This window comes from Agelaius phoeniceus, chromosome 3 (assembly GCF_051311805.1).
Source record: "Agelaius phoeniceus isolate bAgePho1 chromosome 3, bAgePho1.hap1, whole genome shotgun sequence".
NCBI classification, from domain to species: Eukaryota; Metazoa; Chordata; class Aves; order Passeriformes; family Icteridae; genus Agelaius; species Agelaius phoeniceus.
This window is the reverse complement of record NC_135267.1, coordinates 1,350,788-1,373,946: the sequence shown is the minus strand read 5'-3', so window position 1 is coordinate 1,373,946 and position 23,159 is coordinate 1,350,788. Positions and strand designations below refer to the sequence as shown.

The 23,159-nt window shown below is 47.9% G+C and overlaps 1 protein-coding gene and 1 long non-coding RNA gene across 2 annotated transcripts; both read right to left on the bottom strand.

The window, feature by feature from the left end:
* Positions 1-121: 121 nt before the first annotated feature.
* On the bottom strand, positions 122-1,839 carry LOC143693671 (uncharacterized). The gene is made up of 3 exons (XR_013181607.1): positions 1,421-1,839; positions 643-1,001; positions 122-538 (listed from the first exon to the last, which is right to left on the bottom strand). It is a non-coding gene; the product is annotated as an uncharacterized LOC143693671 (long non-coding RNA).
* Positions 1,840-2,484: 645 nt separating this feature from the next.
* Positions 2,485-20,749, bottom strand: LOC129134069 (fibrinogen-like protein 1). Its single transcript, XM_077176331.1, has 6 exons — positions 20,201-20,749; positions 14,767-14,989; positions 12,168-12,305; positions 10,486-10,702; positions 6,909-7,104; positions 2,485-3,000 (listed from the first exon to the last, which is right to left on the bottom strand). Exons 1-6 carry the CDS (start codon positions 20,573-20,575, stop codon positions 2,854-2,856), a joined length of 1,296 nt encoding a protein of 431 aa, XP_077032446.1. The 5' UTR covers positions 20,576-20,749; the 3' UTR covers positions 2,485-2,853.
* Positions 20,750-23,159: the final 2,410 nt, after the last annotated feature.

Here is a 23,159-nt window from a genome sequence, read left to right as displayed (position 1 = left end):
TTCCCAGGAATCACCTCCACATTCCCGGGAGATTTGGGTCCTGGCTGGATCCACATTCCCAGGACATGTCCCACGTTGGATCAATTCCCCATTGGATCCTGATTGGATCTGGAATCACCTCCACATTCCCAGGAGATCTCCCACACTGGATCCCTGGGATCAATTCCCTGTTGGATCCCGGTTGGATCCATTCCCTTCCCCATTCCCAGGAGATCTCCCACATTGGAGCACTCGGATCAATTTCCCATTGGATGCCAGCTGGATCCATTCCCTTCCCAGGAATCACCTCCACATTCCCAGGAGTTCTCCCATGTTGGAAGATTCAGATCCATTCCCTTCCCTTCCCAGTTGGATCCATTCCCTTCAAATTCCCAGGAGATCTCCCACATTGGAGCACTTGGATCAATTCCCGGTTGGATTCTGGTTGGATCCATTCCTTTCCCAGGAATCACCTCCACATTCCCAAATTTGAATCCTGATGGGATGCATTCCCTTCCAGGCTGGATTTAGTCTTGGGAATGCCCTTCCCAGGAATCACCTCCACATTCCCGGGAGATTTGGGTCCTGGTTGGATCCACATTCCCAGGACATGTCCCACATTGGATCAACTCCCCATTGAATCCTGATTGGACCCGGAATCACCTCCACATTCCCAGGAGATCTCCCACATTGGAGGACTCGGATCGCTTCCATGCTGGATCCCTGTTGGATCCATTCCCTTCCCAGGAACCACCTCCACCTTCCCAGGAGATCTCCCATGTTGGAGCACTTGGATCAATTCCCGGTTGGATCCCGGTTGGATCCACGCCTTCCCCAGGAATCACCTCCACATTCCCAGGAGATCTCCCACGTTGGATCCCTGGGATCAATTCCCGGTTGGATTCTGGTTGGATCCATTCCTTCCCCAGGAATCACCTCCACATTCCCAAATTTGAATCCTGATGGGATGCATTCCCTTCCAGGCTGGATTTAGTCTTGGGAATGCCCTTCCCAGGAATCACCTCCACATTCCCAGGAGATCTCCCTCATTGGAGGACTCGGATCGATTCCCCGTTGGATCCACATTCCCTTCCCAGGAATCACCTCCACATTCCCAGGAGATCTCCCACGTTGGAGCACTTGGATCAATTCCCTGTTGGATCCTGGTTGGATCCATTCCCTTCCCCATTCCCAGGAGATCTCCCACATTGGGTGTCTTGGATCGCTTCCATGCTGGATCCCTGTTGCATCCATTCCCTTCCCAGGAACCACCTCCACCTTCCCAGGAGATCTCCTGCGTTGGATCCCTGGGATCAATTCCCTGCTGGATTCTGGCTGGGCCCATTCCCTTCCCCATTCCCTTCCCCATGCCCCACATTGGAGCACTTGGATCAATTTCCCATTGGATGCCAGCTGGATCCATTCCCTTCCCAGGAATCACCTCCACATTCCCGGGAGATTTGGGTCCTGGTTGGATCCACATTCCCAGGACATGTCCCACATTGGATCAATTCCCCATTGGATCCCGACTGGATCCAGAATCACCTCCACATTCCCAGGAGATCTCCCACATTGGAGCACTCGTATCAATTCCATGCTGGATCCCTGTTGGATCCATTCCCTTCCCAGGAACCACCTCCACATTCCCAGGAGATCTCCCACGTTGGAGCACTTGGATCAATTCCTGGTTGGATCCCGGTTGGATCCATTCCCTTCCCCTTTCCCAGGAGATCTCCCACATTGGAGCACTCGGATCAATTTCCCGTTGGATGCCAGCTGGATCCATTCCCTTCCCAGGAATCACCTCCACATTCCCAGGAGTTCTCCCATGTTGGAAGATTCAGATCCATTCCCTTCCCCATTCCCAGGAGATCTCCCACATTGGAGGTCTCGGATCGCTTCCATGCTGGATCCCGGTTGCATCCATTCCCTTCCCAGGAATCACCTCCACATTCCCAGGAGTTCTCCCATGTTGGAAGATTCAGATCCATTCCCTTCCCTTCCCAGTTGGATCCATTCCCTTCAAATTCCCAGGAGATCTCCCAGATTGGAGGTCTTGGATCGCTTCCATGCTGGATCCCTGTTGCATCCATTCCCTTCCCAGGAATCACCTCCACATTCCCAGGAGATCTCCCACGTTGGATCCCTGGGATCAATTCCCTGTTGGATCCCGGTTGGATCCATTCCCTTCCCCATTCCCAGGAGATCTCCCACATTGGAGCACTCGGATCAATTCCCCGTTGGATGCCAGCTGGATCCATTCCCTTCCCAGGAATCACCTCCACATTCCCAGGAGTTCTCCCATGTTGGAAGATTCAGATCCATTCCCTTCCCTTCCCAGTTGGATCCATTCCCTTCAAATTCCCAGGAGATCTCCAACATTGGAGGACTCGGACCGATTCCCCGTTGGATCCCTGTTGGATCCATTCCCTTCCCAGGAATCACCTCCACATTCCCAGGAGATCTCTCATGTTGGAGCACTCGGATCAATTCCCTGTTGGATCCCAGTTGGATCCATTCCCTTCCCAGGAATCACCTCCACATTCCCAGATTTGGATCCTGATGGGATGCATTCTCTTCCAAGTTGGATTTAGTCTTGGGAATGCCCTTCCCAGGAATCACCTCCACATTCCCAGGGGATTTGGGTCCTGGTTGGATCCATTCCCTTCCCAGGAACCACCTCCACCTTCCCAGGAGATCTCCCACATTGGATCCCTGGGATCAATTCCCTGTTGGATCCCGGCTGGATCCCATTCCCACAAAACCCAACCGCACCAGCTTGGCCCATCCTGAATCCACTTCCCAGCGCCATTCCCGGCCCTCCCTTCCCGCTGTCCCGTGGGAGGCGAAGCCGGGGCAGGTCCCGGGCGGGCGTCACGGGGAGAGGTGGGGCCGGAAGGCGCGGGGCCGGATCATCATCACCACCTTGCGCAGGGAATAGTAATCCGTGTCCTTCCAGGAGTACCACACGATCCCGTCCGGGCCCAGCAGCCTCCGGTTCTTGATGGAATAGCGGCCGCCCTGCGGGGGGAGCAGGGAAAGGAGATCAGGAAAAAAAAACACAAAACAACCCCAAAATACAACAAAAAAACCCCAAATATGGCAAAAAAACCAACCCCAAAATGCAGACATACTAACAAAACCATAGAAACAACATAATCGGTAAAGAATAAAATAATTTGGTTTGATTCTTACTCTGTTTTTAAAATTTTAATTGCTTTTAATAAAATGCTGTTTTGTAGCCTTTTAAAGGTTTAAATCGACTTTACCTTTCTCCTAATCCTGGGTCACGACAAAAATTAAATACGTTATAATTATAATATATGATAATATATAATTTGTAGTAATTATAATAATTATTATTAACAAAAATATTTATTGTTTCTATATTTCTAAACATTTGTATATATTTTATAGATTTTCTGTATTTTATAGATTTTATAGATTTTATAGATTTATAGATTTATATAAATTATCTAAATCTATATAATTTTATATATATTTAAATTATATAAATCTATAAAGATATAATAATTATAAAATACAAAATAATAATACTGTTATACATTATAATAATATAATAGTAACATTATAATATAAAATAACTATAATATTATTATAACACTATATAATATTAATATAATATTATTATTATAATATTACTAGTATATTACTATACTTATGGTATTATTAATAATATTTATCAATATTATTAGATTAATTAATTTTATTATGATACATAATAATATTGTTAAAATAATAATAATAATAACACTCATCAACACATTATTTAATAAATCTCAAAATTGAAAAAAAATGAAAAATTAAATTAATTTAATTAACATAACTGAACAAAATTACAACTTTAAATTAACAAAATTAAATTAATTAACATTAATTAAAGTAACGAACCAAAACCACTATAAGTGGAAAACACTTGGAGGCGTCTTTGGGATGGGATTCTTATGGAATTTGGGGATGGAAAAGGGAAGGGAGACCCTTCCTGGGGACCCAATTGGAATTGCTGGGAATGCTTGGATTCGGCCCCGGAGAACTTTTCCAACCTCAACAATTCCGGAATGATCTCCCAGGAAATGAGGGATGGGGTCCAGCCATGCCAGGGGAGGTTTGGTTGGATTTTGGGCAGATTTTGGGCTGATTTCCCATTCCTGGATGGATTTGGGAGGACATGGATCAGTGTCAGGACCGGAAATGCTGGGAATGGTTTGATTCGGCCCCGGAGAACTTTTCCAACCTCAACAATTCCGGAATGATCTCCCAGGAAATGAGGGATGGGATCCAGCTGTGCCAGGGGCGGTTTGGTTGGATTTTGGTTGGATTTTGGTTGGATTTTGGTGGATTTTGGGCAGATTTCCCATTCCTGGATGGACTTTGGAGGACACGGATCAGTGGCAGGATCAGAAATGCTGGGAATGGTTGGATTGGGCCTCGGAGAACTTTTCCAACCTCAACAATTCAGGAATGATCTCCTTGGGAATGAGGGATGGGATCCAGCCGTGCCAGGGGCAGTTTGGTTGGATTTTGGTTGGATTTTGGTTGGATTTTGGTTGGATTTTGGGCAGATTTCCCATTCCTGGATGGATTTGGGAGGACACGGATCAGTGGCAGGATCGGAAATGCTGGGAATGCTTGGATTCAGCCCTGGAGAACTTTTCCAACCTCAACAATTCCAGAATGATCTCCCAGAAAATGAGGGATGTGATCCAGCTGTGCCAGGGGAGGTTTGGTTGGATTTTCGTTGGATTTTGGTTGGATTTTGGTGGATTTTGGGCAGATTTCCCATTTCTGGATGGACTTTGGAGGACACGGATCAGTGGCAGGATTGGAATTGCTGGGAATGCTTGGATTCAGCCCTGGAGAACTTCTCCAACCTCAACAATCCTGGAATGATCTCCTTGGGAATGAGGGATGGGATCCAGCCATGCCAGGGGAGGTTTGGTTGGATTTTGGTTGGATTTTGGTTGGATTTTGGTTGGATTTTGGGCAGATTTCCCATTCCTGGATGGATTTGGGAGGACACGGATCAGTGTCAGCATCGGAAATCCTGGGAATGGTTGGATTCAGCCCCAGAGAACTTCTCCAACCTCAACAATTCCGGAATGATCTCCCAGGAAATGAGGGATGGGATCCAGCCATGCCAGGGGAGGTTTGGTTGGAATTTGGTTGGATTTTGGTTGGATTTTGGTGGATTTTGGGCAGATTTCCCATTCCTGGATGGATTTGGGAGGACACGGATCAGTGGCAGGATCGGAAATGCTGGGAATGCTTGGATTCGGCCTCGGAGAACTTCTCCAACCTCAACAATTCAGGAATGATCTCCTTGGGAATGAGGGATGGGATCCAGCCGTGCCAGGGGAGGTTTGGCTGGATTTTGGTTGGATTTTGGGCAGATTTCCCATTCCTGGATGGATTTGGGAGGACACGGATCAGTGTCAGGATCGGAAATCCTGGGAATGCTTGGATTCAGCCTCAGAGAACTTCTCCAACCTCAACAATTCAGGAATGATCTCCTTGGGAATGAGGGATGGGATCCAGCTGTGCCAGGGGAGGCTTGGCTGGATTTTGGTTGGATTTTGGTTGGATTTTGGGCAGATTTCCCATTCCTGGATGGATTTGGGACAACACAGATCAGTGTCAGCATTGGAAATGCTGGGAATGCTTGGATTCAGCCCCGGAGAACTTTTCCAACCTCAACAATTCCGGAATGATCTCCCAGAAAATGAGGGATGGGATCCAGCCGTGCCAGGGGAGGTTTGGCTGGATTTTGGTTGGATTTTGGTTGGATTTTGGTTGGATTTTGGGCAGGTTTCCCATTCCTGGATGGATTTGGGAGGACATGGATCAGTGGCAGCATCGGAAATGCTGGGAATGCTTGGATTCAGCCTCAGAGATCTTCTCCAACCTCAACAATTCCGGAATGATCGCCTTGGGAATGAGGGTCGGGATCCAGCCGTGCCAGGGGAGGTTTGGTTGGATTTTGGTTGGATTTTGGTTGGATTTTGGGCAGATTTCCCATTCCTGGATGGATTTGGAAGGACATGGATCAGTGGCAGGATCAGAAATGCTGGGAACGCTTGGATTCAGCCCCGGAGAACTTCTCCAACCTCAACAATTCAGGAATGACCTCCTTGGGAATGAGGGATGGGATCCAGCTGTGCCAGGGGCGGTTTGGTTGGATTTTTGGTTGGATTTTGGTTGGATTTTGGTTGGATTTGGGGCAGATTTCCCATTCCTGGATGGATTTGGGAGGACACGGATCAGTGGCAGGATCGGAAATCCTGGGAATGCTTGGATTCAGCCCCGGAGAACTTCTCCAACCTCAACAATTCAGGAATGATCTCCTTGGGAATGAGGGATGGGGTCCAGCTGTGCCAGGGGAGGTTTGGCTGGATTTTGGTTGGATTTTGGTTGGATTTTGGGCAGATTTCCCATTCCTGGATGGACTTTGGAGGACACGGATCAGTGGCAGGACCGGAAATGCTGGGAATGCTTGGATTCAGCCTCAGAGAACTTTTCCAACCTCAACAATTCCAGGATGATCTCCCAGAAAATGAAGGATGGGATCCAGCTGTGCCAGGGGAGGTTTGGTTGGATTTTGGGCAGATTTTGGTTGGATTTTGGTTGGATTTTGGGCAGATTTTGGGCAGATTTCCCATTCCTGGATGTAATTGGGAGGACACGGATCAGTGTCAGCATCGGAAATGCTGGGAACGCTTGGATTCAGCCTCAGAGAACTTCTCCAACCTCAACAATTCCACAATTCCAGGAGCAACACCCTCCCACCCTCTCCATCCCGCTTTTCCTTGACATCCATCCCTTTTTTTTTGGGGGGGCGTCGCAAAAAAAAATCTCCAACCGGGAAAAAAGGAAAAATTCCCGAAAATTCCCCCAAAATCCCCTCCTTTCACCTTGTAGTAGACGCCGTTGAGGTTGGAGAAGAAGCACTGGTGGTACCACCAGCCCCCGTGCGAGATCTCGGCGCAGACGTTGCCGGAGTCCGGGGTGCTGAAGCTCCTCTTGTCGTGGTACCAAGCGAAGGAATCCTCCACGGTGCCGCTGAACCCGTCCACGTGCAGCCGGTAGAAGTTCTCCTCGTCCTCGATGCTGCCAAGGATTGGGGGGAAAAAAACAAAGGAATTTTTTCCCTTGGGATTGTAGGAATTCTGTTGGAATTTTCGTTTTCCAGCCTGGGGTACCTTATTGCCTTTCTGTGGTCGGGGATTGGGGAGTTTCGGGATGAAAATTCTGAATTTTCTGAATATTCTGAATATTCTGAATTCTGAATTTTCTGAATTTTCTGAATTTTCTGAATTTTCTGAATTTTTTGAACTTTCTGAACATTCTGAATTTTCCTCGTCCTTGATGCTGGTGGCGGGGGGGGGGGACGGGGGAAACAAAGGAATTTTTCCTTGGGATTGTCGGAATTCTGTCAGAATTTTCATTTTTTTCATTTTCCAGCCTGGGGTACCTTATTGCCTTCAGTGGTCGGGGATTTGGGAGTTTCGGGATGAAAATTCTGAATTTTCTGAACATTTTTCCTCGTCCTTGATGCTGGTGGCGGGGGGGGGGGACGGGGGAAACAAAGGAATTTTTCCTTGGGATTGTCGGAATTGTGTCGGAATTTTCATTTTTTTCATTTTCCAGCCTGGGGTACTTTATTGCCTTTCTGTGGGAGGGGATTTGGGAGTTTCGGGATGAAAATTCTGATTTTTCTGAATATTCTGAATTTTCTGAATTTTCTGAATTTTCTGAATTCTGAATTTTCCTCCTCCTCAATGCTGCCAGTGGGGGGGGGAAAAAACAACGGAATTTTTTTCCCTTAGGGTTGTCGGAATTCTGTCGGAATTTTCATTTTCCAGCCTGGGGTACTTTATTGCCTTTCTGTGGTCGGGAATTTGGGAATTTTGGGATGAAAATTCTGAATTTTCTGAATTTTCTGAATATTCTGAATTCTGAATTTTCTGAATTTTCTGAATTTTCTTAATTTTCCTCGCCCTCGATGCTGCCAAGGATTGGGGGGAAAAAAAACAAAGGAATTTTTCCCTTAAGATTGTCGGAATTCTGTCAGAATTTTCATTTTTTTCATTTTCCAGCCTGGGGTACTTTATTGCCTTTCTGTGGGAGGGGATTTGGGAGTTTCGGGATGAAAATTCTGAATATTCTGAATATTCTGAATTTTCTGAATTTTCTGAATTTTCCTCGTCCTCGATGCTGCTGGTGGGGGGGGAAAAACAAAGGAATTTTTCCTTGGGGTTGTCGGAATTCTGTCAGAATTTTCATTTTTTTCATTTTCCAGCCTGGGGTACTTTGTTGCCTTTCTGTGGGAGGGGATTTGGGAGTTTCGGGATGAAAATTCTGAATTTTCTGAATATTCTGAATTCTGAATTTTCCTCGTCCTTGATGCTGCCAGTGGGGGGGGGGGGGGGGGAAACAAAGGAATTTTTTCCTTGAGATTGTCGGAATTCTGTCAGAATTTTCATTTTTTTCATTTTCCAGCCTGGATTACCTTATTGCCTTTCTGTGGTTGGGGATTTGGGAATTTCGGGATGAAAATTCTGAATTTTCTGAATTTTCTGAATTTTCTGAATTTTCCTCGTCCTCGATGCTGCTGTTGGGGGGGGGAAAAACAAAGGAATTTTTCCTTGGGATTGTTGGAATTGTGTCGGAATTTTAATTTTCCGTTCCTGAGGCGGGGTTGCTCTGGCTGTGTCCCTGCTGGGATTGATCTCCTTGAAAAATCAAGGATGAGGAGGATGTTTTTTCCCCTTTCTGTGGGATGGGTGTGGTCGGGAATTTGGGAATTTCGGGGTGAAAATTCTGAATTTTCAGCCCAAAGATGAGGGAGTGAAGCAAGACTGGGAAGCCATGAAAAAGGAATGTGGGAGCCTTGGGAAAATCCCATTAATTATCCAGAGCTCTCCACTTAAGGAGCCTCCCAGAGATTGTTAATTAGTGGAATCACGGAATTGTGGAATGGTTTGGGTGGGAAAGGACCTTAAAGCCCATCCCATTCCAACCCTGAACGCTCCCAGAATCCCAGGCTGCTCCAGGGATATGGCAGGGCATGGAATGGGATGGGATTGGAGGGCCCTTCCCACCCAAACCATTCCGGGATCCTCTGGAGCTGCTGGGATGGCTCCAGGATGGAATTCTGTCCCAGCAGAGAAATACTTTGGGATGTGGCTCCAAGGGAAAAAAAATAGGATCCAGGGAATCCTTGGAGACTTTTCCAGAGGGGCTCCAGGAGAGCTGGGATTGGGGCAAGGGCTGGAGGGGCAGGAGCCAGGGAATGGCTTCCAGTGGGAAAGGGGAGCTTGGGATGCTGGGATCCTGGGAAGGGATTCCTGGCTGGGCTGGGATTCCCAGAGAATCCCTGGCAGTGCCCAAGGATGGATTTGGATCACCCTGGGATCATGGGAAGTGTCCCTGGCATCATGGGATTGAAGGTCCATGGATCCCATCCCAAACCATTCCAGGATTCTGGGATCAAGGACATGCAAAGTCCATCCTGAGGGATTTTCATGGAATTTGGGGATGGAGAAGGGAAGGGAGACCCTTCCTGGAGTCCCCAATTCCCAGTGAAACCCCTGAAGCCTGAAATTCCTTCCCATATTTGGGATGGGGCTGGATCCAACGCCAGGCTGGGAGAGCAGCTGGGAATGTGCAGCTGGATCAGGGGAGGATCCAGGGAATCCTTGGAGCCGCTTCCCCATCCCAAAGGGGCTCCAGGAGAGCTGGGATTGGGGCAAGGGCTGGAGGGGCAGGAGCCAGGGAATGGCTTCCAGTGGGAAAGGGGAGCTTGGGATGCTGGGATCCTGGGAAGGGATTCCTGGCTGGGCTGGAATTCCCAGAGAATCCCTGGGAGCATCCAAGGGGAGGTTGGATCACCCTGGGATAATGGGAGGTGTCCCTTCCCATGGGATGTGATGAGGTTGGAAATGTCCCTTCCCACCCAAAACATTCCAGGATTTCAGGAGCCCCGAGCATTTCCAGGAGAAACAGGGAATGGGACAATCCCGACACTCCCGGTCCCTCTGGAATGATCCAGGATGTGGCTGATGCAGCTGGAAAAATAAACCACAGGAAAAGGGGAAGGGCTGGAAATTCCAAACGATTCCAGGAAATAATTGAGTGGAGACGAAAAATTCCAAACTGGGAAAAATTTTGAGTCCCCTTTGAGGAATGTTGGGACAAATCCCTCAAAATCCTCGGATTTTGGACTCAGCGATCAATAGCTGGGGCCAGAAAAACTGAGGAGAATGCCAGGGATTATCCATGGATAATCCTTCCTCCATGGATTTGGAATTCGGGCGCGGCCGCACATTCCCTGGCTCGCATCCAACTCCCATCCCAACTTCCATCCCAAATTTGGGGTGAAATCCAGGCGGGAAGGGAAGGAGAGGCCGGGCTCGGCCCGGGAACCTCCCCGGACGGAATTCCCGTTTCCCGGGGGTTCGGAATCCCAGGAATCATCCCGGGTTTTACCTGAAGACCTGGTAGAAGGCGTGTTTGTGTTTGTTATTCCAGTCCTCCAGGTCGATCCGTAGGGAATAATCCCCCTGGCTGGTCATCCTGTGGATGTTGTCGTTGCCCAGCCAGAATTCCCCGTTGAGGTCCCCGAATCCTTCCTTGTACTCGTTCCAGGTCCGGTTGAAATCCACGGATCCGTCCTGGCGCCTCTGGATGACGGTCCAGCCTCCCCCTGCCGGGAAAACGGGAGAATCCAGGGGGAAACCCGGAGGGCTCCAGGCAGATCCGTCGGGCAAAAGCGGAGTTCGAATCCCTGGAGTTGTCCAGGAGGGCTGGGATCTGGGATTTGGGATGAATGGGTGGAAGGGCAGGAGCCAGGGAATGGCTTCCCGCTGGGAATGGGGAGACGGGGGTGGGATTTTGGGAAGGGATTTCCGGCTGAGCTGGAATTCCCAGAGAAATCCCAAATCTCCAGCTGGAGAGGGGTTTGGGAAAAGGGCCTGGAATGGCAGGAGAGGGAATGGCTCCCACCATGGCCAGAGGGTCGGGAATTTTGGGATTTTGGGATCTCGGGAAGGAATTCCTGGCTGGGAGGGTGGGGAGGGGCTGGGCTGGAATTTCCAGAGAATCCCTGGATCCCTGGCAGTGTCCAAGGGATGGTTGGAGCACCCTGGGATTGTGGGATTGAGGGTCCATGGATACCATCAATGGGATTCTGGGATCAAGGACACTCAGGATCCATCCCCAGGGATTTTTATGGAATTTGGGGATGGAAAAGGGAAGGGAGACCCTTCCTGGAGTCCCGAATTCCCAGTGAAATCCCTGGATCCCAGAAATTCCTTCTCAAGGAGGAGTTGGGAAAAGGGCCTGGAATGGCAGGACAGGGAATGGCTCCCACCATGGCCAGAGGGTTTTTGGGATTTTGGGATTTTGGGATCTTGGGAAGGAATTCCCGACTGGGCTGGAATTCCCAGAGAATCCCTGGCAGTGTCCAAGGAAAGGTTGGAGCACCCTGGGATGGTGGGATTGAAGGTCCATGGATCCCATCCCAAACCATTCCAGGATTCTGGGATCAAGGACACTCAGGATCCATCCCGAGAGATTTCTATGGAATTTGGGGATGGAAAAGGGAAGGGAGACCCTTCCTGGAGTCCTGAATTCCCAGTGAAGCCCCTGGATCCCAAAATTCCTTCCTGGAGAGGAGTCGGGATGGGGATGGATCCAATCCAGAAGCGCTGGAGAGGGATTTGGGAAAAGGGCCTGGAATGCCAGGACAGGGAATGGCTCCCACCATGGCCAGAGGGTTGGGATTTCAGGATTTGGGAAGGAATTCCTGGCTGGGCTGGAATTCCCAGAGAATCCCTGGATCCCTGGAAACATCCAAGGAAAATTGGATCACCCAGGGGGATAGCGGGAGGCGCCGGGATTGGAACGGGACGAGATTCAAGGGTCCTTTCCCACCCCAACCATTCCAGGATTTAGGATTCCCCGCGCCTGCCTTGACCTCAAATCCCAGAATATCCGGATGAGACCCACCAGGATCATCCCGGGACGCCCCGGAATTCCCACCGGAGCAATTCCCAAACCCTCCCCGGATCCCCGGCAGCCTTAGGGAACCATCCCAGCTCCCAACCAGCCCTGGAATCACTGGGATCCAACAACAACAACAACAAGGAAATCCCTCGGGAATTCCGGACCTTCCGTGTCCATCTCGCAGAGGACCTCGATGGGAATTCCGCGCACGGAGGGCAGGATGCTGTAAATCCCGGATCTCCGGAGCCCGTTGGAGTAGACGGAAGCGCAGTCGATGGGACAATTCCGGCCATGCTTGATTTCTGGGAACGGGAATGGGAAAAGGGAGACGCGGTTATGGATTTTCCCATAAATGTGAAAAACGTGGGAAAAGAAAATCCCGGGATTTGGGGGTTCAGGGGTGAAATTTTGGCAATGAGGGTCCGGGTTTCAATGGTCACTGGGGATTTTTGCGGAGTTTTCCAGAGCTTAAAGGGGATTATTTCAGGGAGAATCCCAAATGATTCCAGGGAAAATCTGAAATTATTCCCGGGAGAATATAAAATTATTCCAGGAAAAATTCAGAATTATTCCTGGGAGAATCACGAATTATTCCGGGGAAAATCTGAAATTATTCCCGGGAGAATATAAAATTATTCCAGGAAAAATTCAAAATTATTCCTGGGAGAATCACGAATTATTCCAGGGAAAATCTGAAATTATTCCAGGGAGAATCTGAAATTATTCCAGGAAAAATTCAAAATTATTCCTGGGAGAATCACAAATTATTCCAGGGAAAATCTGAAATTATTCCAGGGAGAATCATAAATTATTCCAGGAAAAATTCAAAATTATTCCTGGGAGAATCACGAATTATTCCAGGGAAAATCTGAAATTATTCCAGGAAGAATCATAAATTATTCCAAGCAAAATCCGAAATTATTCCAGGGAAAATCCCGGAATTATTCCAGGCAGAATACCAAATTATTCTGGGGATAATCTGAAATTATTTCAGGGAGAATCTCAAATTATTCCAGGGAAAATCTGAAATTATTCCCGGGAGAATAGAAAATTATTCCAGGAAAAATTCAAAACTATTCCTGGGAAAATTTGGAATTATTCCAAGCAAAATCCGAAATTATTCCAGGGAAAATCTCGGAATTATTCCAGGCAGAATACCAAATTATTCCAGGGATAATCTGAAATTATTTCAGGGAGAATCTCAAATTATTCCAGAGAAAATCCAAAATTATTCCTGGGAAAATACCAAATTATTCCAAGAAAAATTTAATTTGTTCTGGGGAGAATCTGAAATTATTCCAGGGAAAATCCGAAATTGTTCTGGGGAGAATCACAAATTATTCCAGGGAAAATCTTAAATTATTCTGGGGAAAATCTGAAATTATTCTGGGGAGAATACCCAAAAACCTGGAAAAAAAAATATTCACTAAAACCAGAGAATTTACAAAAAAATGTTCAGTTTTAAGTGGAAAAAATTAATTTTTTATGGTAAAAACTTCAAATGTCTGGGGATTTTTTGTCGGCTTTCGGATGGAAAACATTCCCTGGATTTGGGCAAACTCCAGGTGTGATCCTGAGCGCATCCCACATCCACGGAGCTGGAAAAGTTACGGAAACCCCCACGGATCTGGGATGGAGCGGGATCCCACCACCATTCCCGATCCCATTCCCGATCCCATTCCTGATCCCATTCCCGATCCCATTCCCGATCCCATTCCCGGCCCCATTCCTGGTCCCACTCCCGATCCCATTCCTGATCCCATTCCTGATCCCATTCCCCATCCCATTCCCGATCCCATTCCTGATCCCATTCCCGATCCCATTCCTGATCCCATTCCTGATCCCATTCCCCATCCCATTCCCGATCCCATTCCTGACCCCATTCCTGATCCCATTCCTGACCCCATTCCTGATCCCATTCCCGATCCCATTCCTGACCCCATTCCTGATCCCATTCCCGATCCCATTCCCGACCCCATTCCCGATCCCATTCCCACCACTTGCATGCTGCATCTCTTCCTGGAAAAGAACCAAAAATCCCAGACAAAAAAAAAAGAAAAAAAAAATCACTAAAACCAGAGAAATTAAAAAAAAAAAATGTTGCGTTTTTAAGCAGGAGAAAAGGAATTTTTTCATGGTAAAAGCAGATTTCTGGGAATTTTTGTGGGGGCTTTTTGGATGCCAGGATTTGTGCAAACTCCAGGTGTGATCCTGAGCGCATCCTACACCCACGGAGCTGGAAAAGCCATGGATGTCTTCACAGAACCGGGATGGAGCGGGATCCCCATCCCATTCCCGGCCCCATTCCCGAACCCATTCCTGGCCCCATTCCCAATCCCAATCCCGATCCCATTCCCGGTCCCATTCCCGATCCCATTCCCGATCCCATTCCCGATCCCATTCCCACCACCTGCATGCTGCATCTCTTCCTGGAAAAGAACCAAAATCCCAGCCAAAAAAAAAGGAAAAAAAAATCACTAAAACCACAGAATTTTTTTTTTAAAAATTTGCATTTTAAAGTGGGAAAAAAAGAATTTTTTCACGGTAAAGGAAGATTTCTGGGAATTTTTTGGGGGTTTTTTTGGATGCCAGGATTTGTGCAAACTCCAGGTGGGATCCTGAGCGCATCCTACACCCACGGAGCAAGAGAAGTTTTCACAGAACCGGGATGGAGCGGGATCCCCATCCCATTCCTGATCCCATTCCTGATCCCATTCCCGGCCCCATTCCCGGCCCCATTCCCGATCCCATTCCCGCTCCCACCTGGATGCCGCATCTCCTGCTGGGCGCGGATGTCGGCGGGGTGGAGGCAGCTGGGGTTCCTCCAGGCCCAGTCGGCCAGCGCCGAGATGTTGTTGATCTGCGCCTGGATGTCGTAGAGCAGCGTGGCCTGGATGTGCTGCAGCGTGCTGGATTCCCGGGAATGCTGCTCCAGGTCCTGCAGCCTCTGGAGCAGGCTCTGGTTCCGCCCCGCCGCCTCCTCCTGCTGCCAGGGGGGGAAAAAATATGGGAAAAACAACGGGATTGGGAATGATGGCGGGGTGGTGGGTCAAAGATGCCAAGGAATTCTCATGGTTGGGGTTGGAATTCTCATGGAGGATCCCAACCAGACTGATATTCCCAGGATTCTGTGAGAGGGCAGGGAAGAGCAGGTTGGGAGTGTGGGAATGCTCCTGATCCATGGCATGGGCGGAAATCCAGGCCTGGTGTGGGAAATGGAATGGGATGGATCCACAGCCTTTCCTAGGAAGGATCAGAGGTGGAGGGTGTTCCATGGATAAAGCTCCAGGGTTTGAGATTGGTTTTGAGGAAATTATCCCTGGAATGCTCCTGGTCCAAATTCCTGCCAAATTCCAGGAGCCAGAAGCGCCCACGGAATAAACCCCACGGACATCACTTTTACGTGGGATCTCCAGAGCTTTGGGAATGGGATGGAGCCACAGCCTTTCCCAAGAAGGAACTCAAGGGTTTGGGGTTGATTTTGAGGAAATTAACCCTGGAATGCTCCTGATCCAAATTCCAGGAGCTGGAATCCCCCACAGAAAAAAAAACAAACCCATGGTCACCACTTTCACCTGGATCTCCAGGGCTTTGGGAATGGGATGGAGCCACAGCCCTTCCAAAGGTGGAGGAGATTCCACGGATAAAACTCAAAGATTTGGGACTGTTTTTGAGGGAATTATCCCTGGAATCCAAGTTCCGACCCTGCCAAATTCCAGGAGCCGGAACCACTCACGGAATGAACTCCATGGGCGACACTTTCACCTGGATCTCCAGGGCCTTGGGAATGGGATGGAGCCACAGCCCTTCCACAAGTTAAGGAGATTCTGTGGATAAAACTCAAGGATTTGGGATCGATTTTGAGGCAATTAACCCTGAAATCCAAGTTCCAACCCTGCCAAATTCCAGGAGCCAGAACCACCCACGGAACAAACCCCACAGGTGGCCACATTTACTTGGATCTCCAGGGCTTTGGGAATGGGATGGAGCCACAGCCCTTCCACAAGTTAAGGAGATTCCATGGATAAAACTCAAGGATTTGGGATCGATTTTGAGGAAATTATCACTGGAATCCAAGTTCCGACCCTGCAAAATTCCAGGAGCCAGAAGCCCCCATGGAATAACCCCCATGGACTCCACATCCACCTGGATCTCCAGGGCTTTGGGAATGGGATGGGTCCACAACCCTTAAAAAGGTGGAGGACATTCCACCGGTGAAACTCAAGGATTTGGGATCGATTTTGAGGCAATTAACCCTTGAATCCAAGTTCCAACCCTGCCAAATTCCAGGAGCCGGAATCCCCCATGGAAAAAAAAAACCCCATGGACACAACATTGACCTGGATCTCCAGGGCTTTGGGAATGGGATGGAGCCACAGCCCTTCCAAAGGTGGAGGAGATTCCATGGGTGAAATGCAAGGATTTGGGATTGTTCTTGAGGGAATTATCCCTGGAATCCAAGTTCCAACCCTGCCAAATTCCAGGAGCTGGAATCCCCCACGGAAATAAAACGCCCTCCACGGTCGCCACCCTCACCTGTATCTCCAGGGCTTTGGGAATGGGACGGAGCCACAGCTCCTGCTAAGAGGGACCAAAGGTGGAGGAGATTCCATTCCTGCCAAATTCCAAAAAACCAGAACTGCCCGACAGAACAAAACCCCCATGGGCTGCGGCCTTGGACCTCACCTGGATCTCCAGGGCTTTGGGAATGGGATGGAGCCACAGCCCTTCCATAGGTGGAGGAGATTCCATGGACAAAACTCAAGTATTTGAGACTATTTTTGAGGGAATTATCCCTGGAATCCAAGTTCCGACCCTGCCAAATTCCAGGAGCTGGAACCACCCACGGAAAAAAACCCCATGGGCGCCACTTTTACCTGGATCTCCAGGGCCTTGGGAATGGGATGGAGCCACAGCTCTTCAAACAGTTAAGGAGATTCCGTGGATAAAACTCAAGGATTTGGAACTCATTTTGAGGGAATTATCCCTGGAATCCAAGTTCCGACCCTGCCAAATTCCAGGAGCCAGAACCACCCACGGAACAAAGCCCACAGGGGCGAGGGGTACATCCACATTTACTTGGATCTCCAGAGCTTTGGGAATGGGATGGATCCACAGCCTTTCCTGAGAAGGAACTCAAGGATTTGGGGTTGATGTTGAGGAAATTATCCCTGGAATGCTCCTGGTCCAAATTCCTGCCAAATTCCAGGAGCCAGAAGCGCCCACGGAATAAACCCCGTGGACATCACTTTTACTTGGGATCTCCAGAGCTTTGGGAATGGGATGGAGCCACAGCCTTTCCCGAGAAGGAATTCCTGCCAAATTCCAAAAAAACCAGAACCGCCCCAAAGAACAAACCCCATGGGGCTGCGGCCTTGGACCTCACCTGGATCTCCAGCGCTTTGGGAATGGGATGGAGCCACAGCTCCTGCTCAGAAGGACCAAGGGGGAGATTCCACAGAAAAAACCACAAAAATTTGGGATCGATTTTGAGGCAATTAACCCTGGAATCCAAGTTCCAACCCTGCCAAATTCCAGGAGCCGGAACCACCCATGGAACAAACCCCACAGGTGGCCACATTTACTTGGATCTCCAGGGCTTTGGGAATGGGATGGAGCCACAGCCCTTCCACAAGTTAAGGAGATTCCATGGATAAAACTCAAGGATTTGGGATCGATTTTGAGGAAATTATCACTGGAATCCAAGTTCCGACCCTGCAAAATTCCAGGAGCCAGAAGCCCCCATGGAATAACCCCCATGGCCTCCACATCCACCTGGATCTCCAGGGCTTTGGGAATGGGATGGGTCCACAACCCTTAAAAAGGTGGAGGACATTCCACCGGAGAAACTCAAGGATTTGGGATTGATTTTGAGGCAATTAACCCTTGAATCCAAGTTCCAACCCTGCCAAATTCCAGGAGCCGGAATCCCCCATGGAAAAAAAACCCCCCATGGACACCACATTGACCTGGATCTCCAGGGCTTTGGGAATTGGATGGAGCCACAGCCCTTCCATAGGTGGAGGAGATTCCATGGGTGAAATTCAAGGATTTGGGATTGTTCTTGAGGAAATTATCCCTGGAATCCAAGTTCCAACCCTGCCAAATTCCAGGAGCTGGAACCACCCACGGAATGAACTCCATGGGCACCACTTTTACCAGGATCTCCAGGGCCTTGGGAATGGGATGGAGCCACAGCCTTTCCTGAGAAGGAACTCAAGGATTTGGGATTGATGTTGAGGAAATTATCCCTGGAATGTTCCCGATCTAAAATTCCTGCCAAATTCCTGGAACTGGAAGTGCCCATGGAATAAATCCGATGGACTTTTTTACACGGATCTCCAGGGCTGTGGGAATGGGATGGAGCCACAGCCCTTCCAAAGGTGGAGAAGATTCCACGGAAATAAAACTCAAGGATTTGAGACTGTTTTTGAGGCAATTAACCCTGGAATAAAAGTTCCAACCCTGCCAAATTCCAGGAGCCGGAACCACCCACGGAATGAACTCCATGGGCGACACTTTCACCTGGATCTCCAGGGCTTTGGGAATGGGATGGAGCCACAGCTCTTCCACGAGTTAAGGAGATTCCATGGATAAAATTCAAGGATTGGGATCGATTTTGAGGCAATTATCCTGGAATCCAAGTTCCAACCCTGCCAAATTCCAGGAGCTGGAACCACCCACGGAATGAACTCCATGGGCACCCTTTACTTACAGGATCTCCAGGGCCTTGGAATGGGATGGAGCCACAGCTCTTCAAACAGTTAAGGAGATTCCATGGATAAAACTCAAGGATTTGGGATCAATTTTGAGGGAATTATCCCTGGAATCCAAGTTCCAACCCTGCCAAACTCCAGGAGCCAGAACCACCCACGGAAAAAACCCCACAGGTGGCCACATTTACTTGGATCTCCAGGCTTTGGGAATGGGACGGAGCCACAGCTCCTGCTAAGAGGGATCAATGGTGGAGGAGATTCCATTCCTGCCAATTCCCAAAAACCAGAACCTCCCCATGGAACAAACCCCCTACGACCCCTTGGACCTCACCTGGATCTCCAGGGCTTTGGGAATGGGATGCACTCACAGCTCCTGCTAAGAGGGATCAAGGTGGAGGAGATTCCATGGATAAAACCCAGAGGTCAGGGACTGATCTTGAGCAAATTAACCCTGGAATGCTCCTGATCCAAATCCCTGCCAAATTCCAAAACCAGAACCGCCCGACAGAACAAAACCCCCATGGGGCTGTGGCCTTGGACCTCACCTGGATCTCCAGGGCTTTGGGAATGGGATGGAGCCACCGCCCTTCCAAAGGTGGAGGAGATTCCATGGACAAAACTCAAAGATTTGGGACTGTTCTTGAGGCAATTAACCCTGGAATCCAAGTTCCAACCCTGCCAAACTCCAGGAGCCGGAATCCCCCACGGAATAAACCCCACAGGGGTGGCCTGGACCTCACCTGTATCTCCAGGGCTTTGGGAATGGGACGGAGCCACAGCTCCTGCTAAGAGGGATCAAAGGTGGAGGAGATTCCATGGATGAAACCCAGAGATCTGGGACTGATTTTGAGGAAATTAACCCTGAATGCTCCTGATCCAAATACCAAAACACCAGAACCAGCCCACCGAACAAACCCCCACGGGGCTGCGGCCTTGGACCTCACCTGGATCTCCAGAGCTTTGGAATGGGATGGAGCCACAGCCCTTCCAAAGGTGGAGGAGATTCCATGGACAAAACTCAAGGATTTGAGACTGTTCTTGAGGCAATTAACCCTGGAATCCAACTTCCAACCCTGCCAAACTCCAGGAACTGGAATCCCCCACGGAAACAAACCCCACAGGGGTGGCCTTGGACCTCACCTGTATCTCCAGGGCTTAGGGAATGGGATGGATTCCATTCCACAAACCTTACAAAGGTGGAGGAGATTCCACGGATAAAACTCAAAAATTTGGGGTTGATTTTGAGGCAATTCACCCTGGAATCCAAGTTCTAACCCTGCCAAATTCCAGGAGCTGGAATTCTCCATGGGAAAAAAACCCATGGACACCACATTGACCTGGATCTCCGGGGCTTTGGAATGGGACGGCGCCAAAGCTCCTGCTAAGAGGGATCCAAAGTGGAGGAGATTCCATTCCTCCCAAATTCCCAAAATCCAGAACCGCCCCATGGAACAAACCCCCTACGACCCCTTGGACCTCACCTGTATCTCCAGGGCTTTGAGGCGGTGCCGGTGGTTGCGGAGCTCCTCCTGGAGCTCGGAGATGAGCTCGCGCAGCTCCAGGATCTGCTGCTTGCGCTCCTCGTTCTCGTGGAGCCAGTAGGAGACCTCGTCGGTGCAGCGGAACAGGTCCGGGCAGCGCTGCTCGTCGCCCTGCGGCAGCGTGGCCACGATGCGGCAGCGCCCGTCCGGCAGCACCTGGTTGCTGTACTCGCCGCACCGGATCAGTCCCGGCGATCCCCGGGGATCCTCGTGCTCCCGGTAGCCGGCGGGAAGGGATTTCCCCGGGGATTGGCGGATCAGAGAGGCCAGGAAGAGGAGGGAGAGCAAGGCGGCTTTTCCCGGTTGGAATTCCATGGGGGAGGCTTTAAAGACGGCTCCCGCCGATCCCTGGGAAATTTGGGTTTGTTTGTCGGAATTCCGAGATGTTTGGATTTAATTCCCCACAATCCCACCCCTGAAAAAATATGGGATTTATTTCCTACAATCCTGGGAAATTTTTATATGCCAAAATCCTAGGAAATTCGGATTTATTTTCAACAATCCCGGGAAATGTGGGTTATTTCCCACAACTTCAGGAATTTAAATTTATTTCCCAAAATCCCGGGAAATGCAGGTTTACTTCCCACAATTTTGGGAAATTCAGATTTAATTCTCACAATTGCAGGAAATTCAGATTTATTTCCCACAGTCCTGGGAAATTCAGATTTATTTCCCACAGTCCTGGGAAATTCAGATTTATTTCCCACAATCCCCCAAAAAATATGGGATTTATTTCCTACAATCCTGGGAAATTTGCAGTTATTTCACACAATCCCAAAGAATGCAGATTTATATGCCAAGATCCCAGGAAATTCGGATTTATTTTCAACAATCCCGGGAAATGTGGAAATGTGGGTTATTTCCCACAGTTTTGGGAAATTTAAATTTATTTTCCACAATCCCTGGAAATGCGGGTTTACTTCCACAATTTTGGGAAATTCCGACTTAATTCTCACAGTTGCAGGAAATTCAGATTTATTTCCCACAATCACGGGAAATTCAGATTTATTTCCACAATCCCCAGGAAATTCAGATTTATTTCCCACAATCCCCCCAAAAAATAGGGGATTTATTTCCTACAGTCTTGGGAAATTCGCAGTTATTTCCCACAATCACAAAAAATGCAGATTTATATGCCAAAATCCCAGGAAATGTGGATTTGAAAATTGATTTTCAACAATCCCGGGAAATGTGAGTTATTTCCCACAATTTTGGGAAATTCAGATTTAATTCTCACACTTGCAGGAAATTCAGATTTAATTCCCACAATCCCCCAAAAAATATGGGATTTATTTCCTACAGTCCTGGGAAATTTGCAGTTATTTCACACAATCCCAAAGAATGCAGATTTATATGCCAAAATCCCAGGAAATGTGGATTGATTTTCAACAATCCCGGGAAATGTGGAAATGTGGGTTATTTCCCACAGTTTTGGGAAATTTAAATTTATTTCCCACAATCCCGGGAAATGCGGGTTTACTTCCCACAATTTTGGGAAATTCAGACTTAATTCCCACAATCCCCCCAAAAAATATGGGATTTATTTCCTACAATCCTGGGAAATTCGCAGTTATTTCCCACAATCCCAAAAATTGCAGATTTAAATGCCAAGATCCCAGGAAATTCGGATTTATTTTCAACAATCCCGGGAAATGTGGATTTATTTTCCACAATCCCGGGAAATGTGGGTTATTTCCCACAATTATGGGAAATTCAGATTTAATTCTCACAATTGCAGGAAATTCAGATTTATTTCCCACAATCACGGGAAATTCAGATTTATTTCCCACAATCCCAAAAATTGCAGATTTAAATGCCAAAATCCCAGGAAATTCGGATTTATTTTCCAAAATCCTGGAAAATGTGGGTTATTTCCACAACTTCGGGAATTTAAATTTATCTCCCAAAATCCTGGGAAATGCGGGTTTACTTCCCACAATTTTGGGAAATTGGGATTTAATTCTCACAATTGCAGGAAATTCAGATTTAATTCCCACAATTGCAGGAAATTCAGATTTAATTCCCACAATCCCCCCCAAAAATATGGGATTTATTTCCTACAATCCTGGGAAATTCTGTTATTTCACACAATCCCAATAATTGCAGATTTATATGCCAAAATCCCAGGAAATTTGGATTTATTTTCAACAATCCCGGGAAATGTGGAAATGTGGGTTATTTCCCACAGTTTTGGGAAATTTAAATTTATTTCCCACAATCCCAGGAAATGCGGGTTTACTTCCCACAATTTTGGGAAATTCAGACTTAATTCTCACAGTTGCAGGAAATTCAGATTTATTTCCCACAAAATTCAGATTTATTTCCCACAATCCCCGGGAAATTCAGATTTATTTCCCACAATCCCCCCAAAAATATGGATTTATTTCCTACAATCCTGGGAAATTCGCAGTTATTTCACACAATCCCAAAAATTGCAGATTTAAATGCCAAAATCCCAGGAAATGTGGATTTATTTCAACAATCCCAGGAAATGTGGGTTATTTCCCACAACTTCAGGAATTTATATTTATCTCCCAAAATCCTGGAAATGCAGGTTTATTTCCCACAATTTTGGGAAATTCAGATTAAATTCTCACAATTGCAGGAAATTCAGATTTAATTCCCACAATCCCCCCAAAAAATAGGGGATTTATTTCCTACAATCCTGGGAAATTTGCAGTTATTTCACACAATCCCAAAAATTGCAGATTTATATGCCAAAATCCCAGGAAATTCGGATTTATTTTCAACAATCCCGGGAAATGTGGGTTACTTCCCACAATTTTGGGAAATTCAGATTTAATTCTCACAATTGCAGGAAATTCAGATTTATTTCCCAAAATCCTGGGAAATTCGGATTTATTTCACACAATCCCAAAAATTGCAGATTTAAATGCCA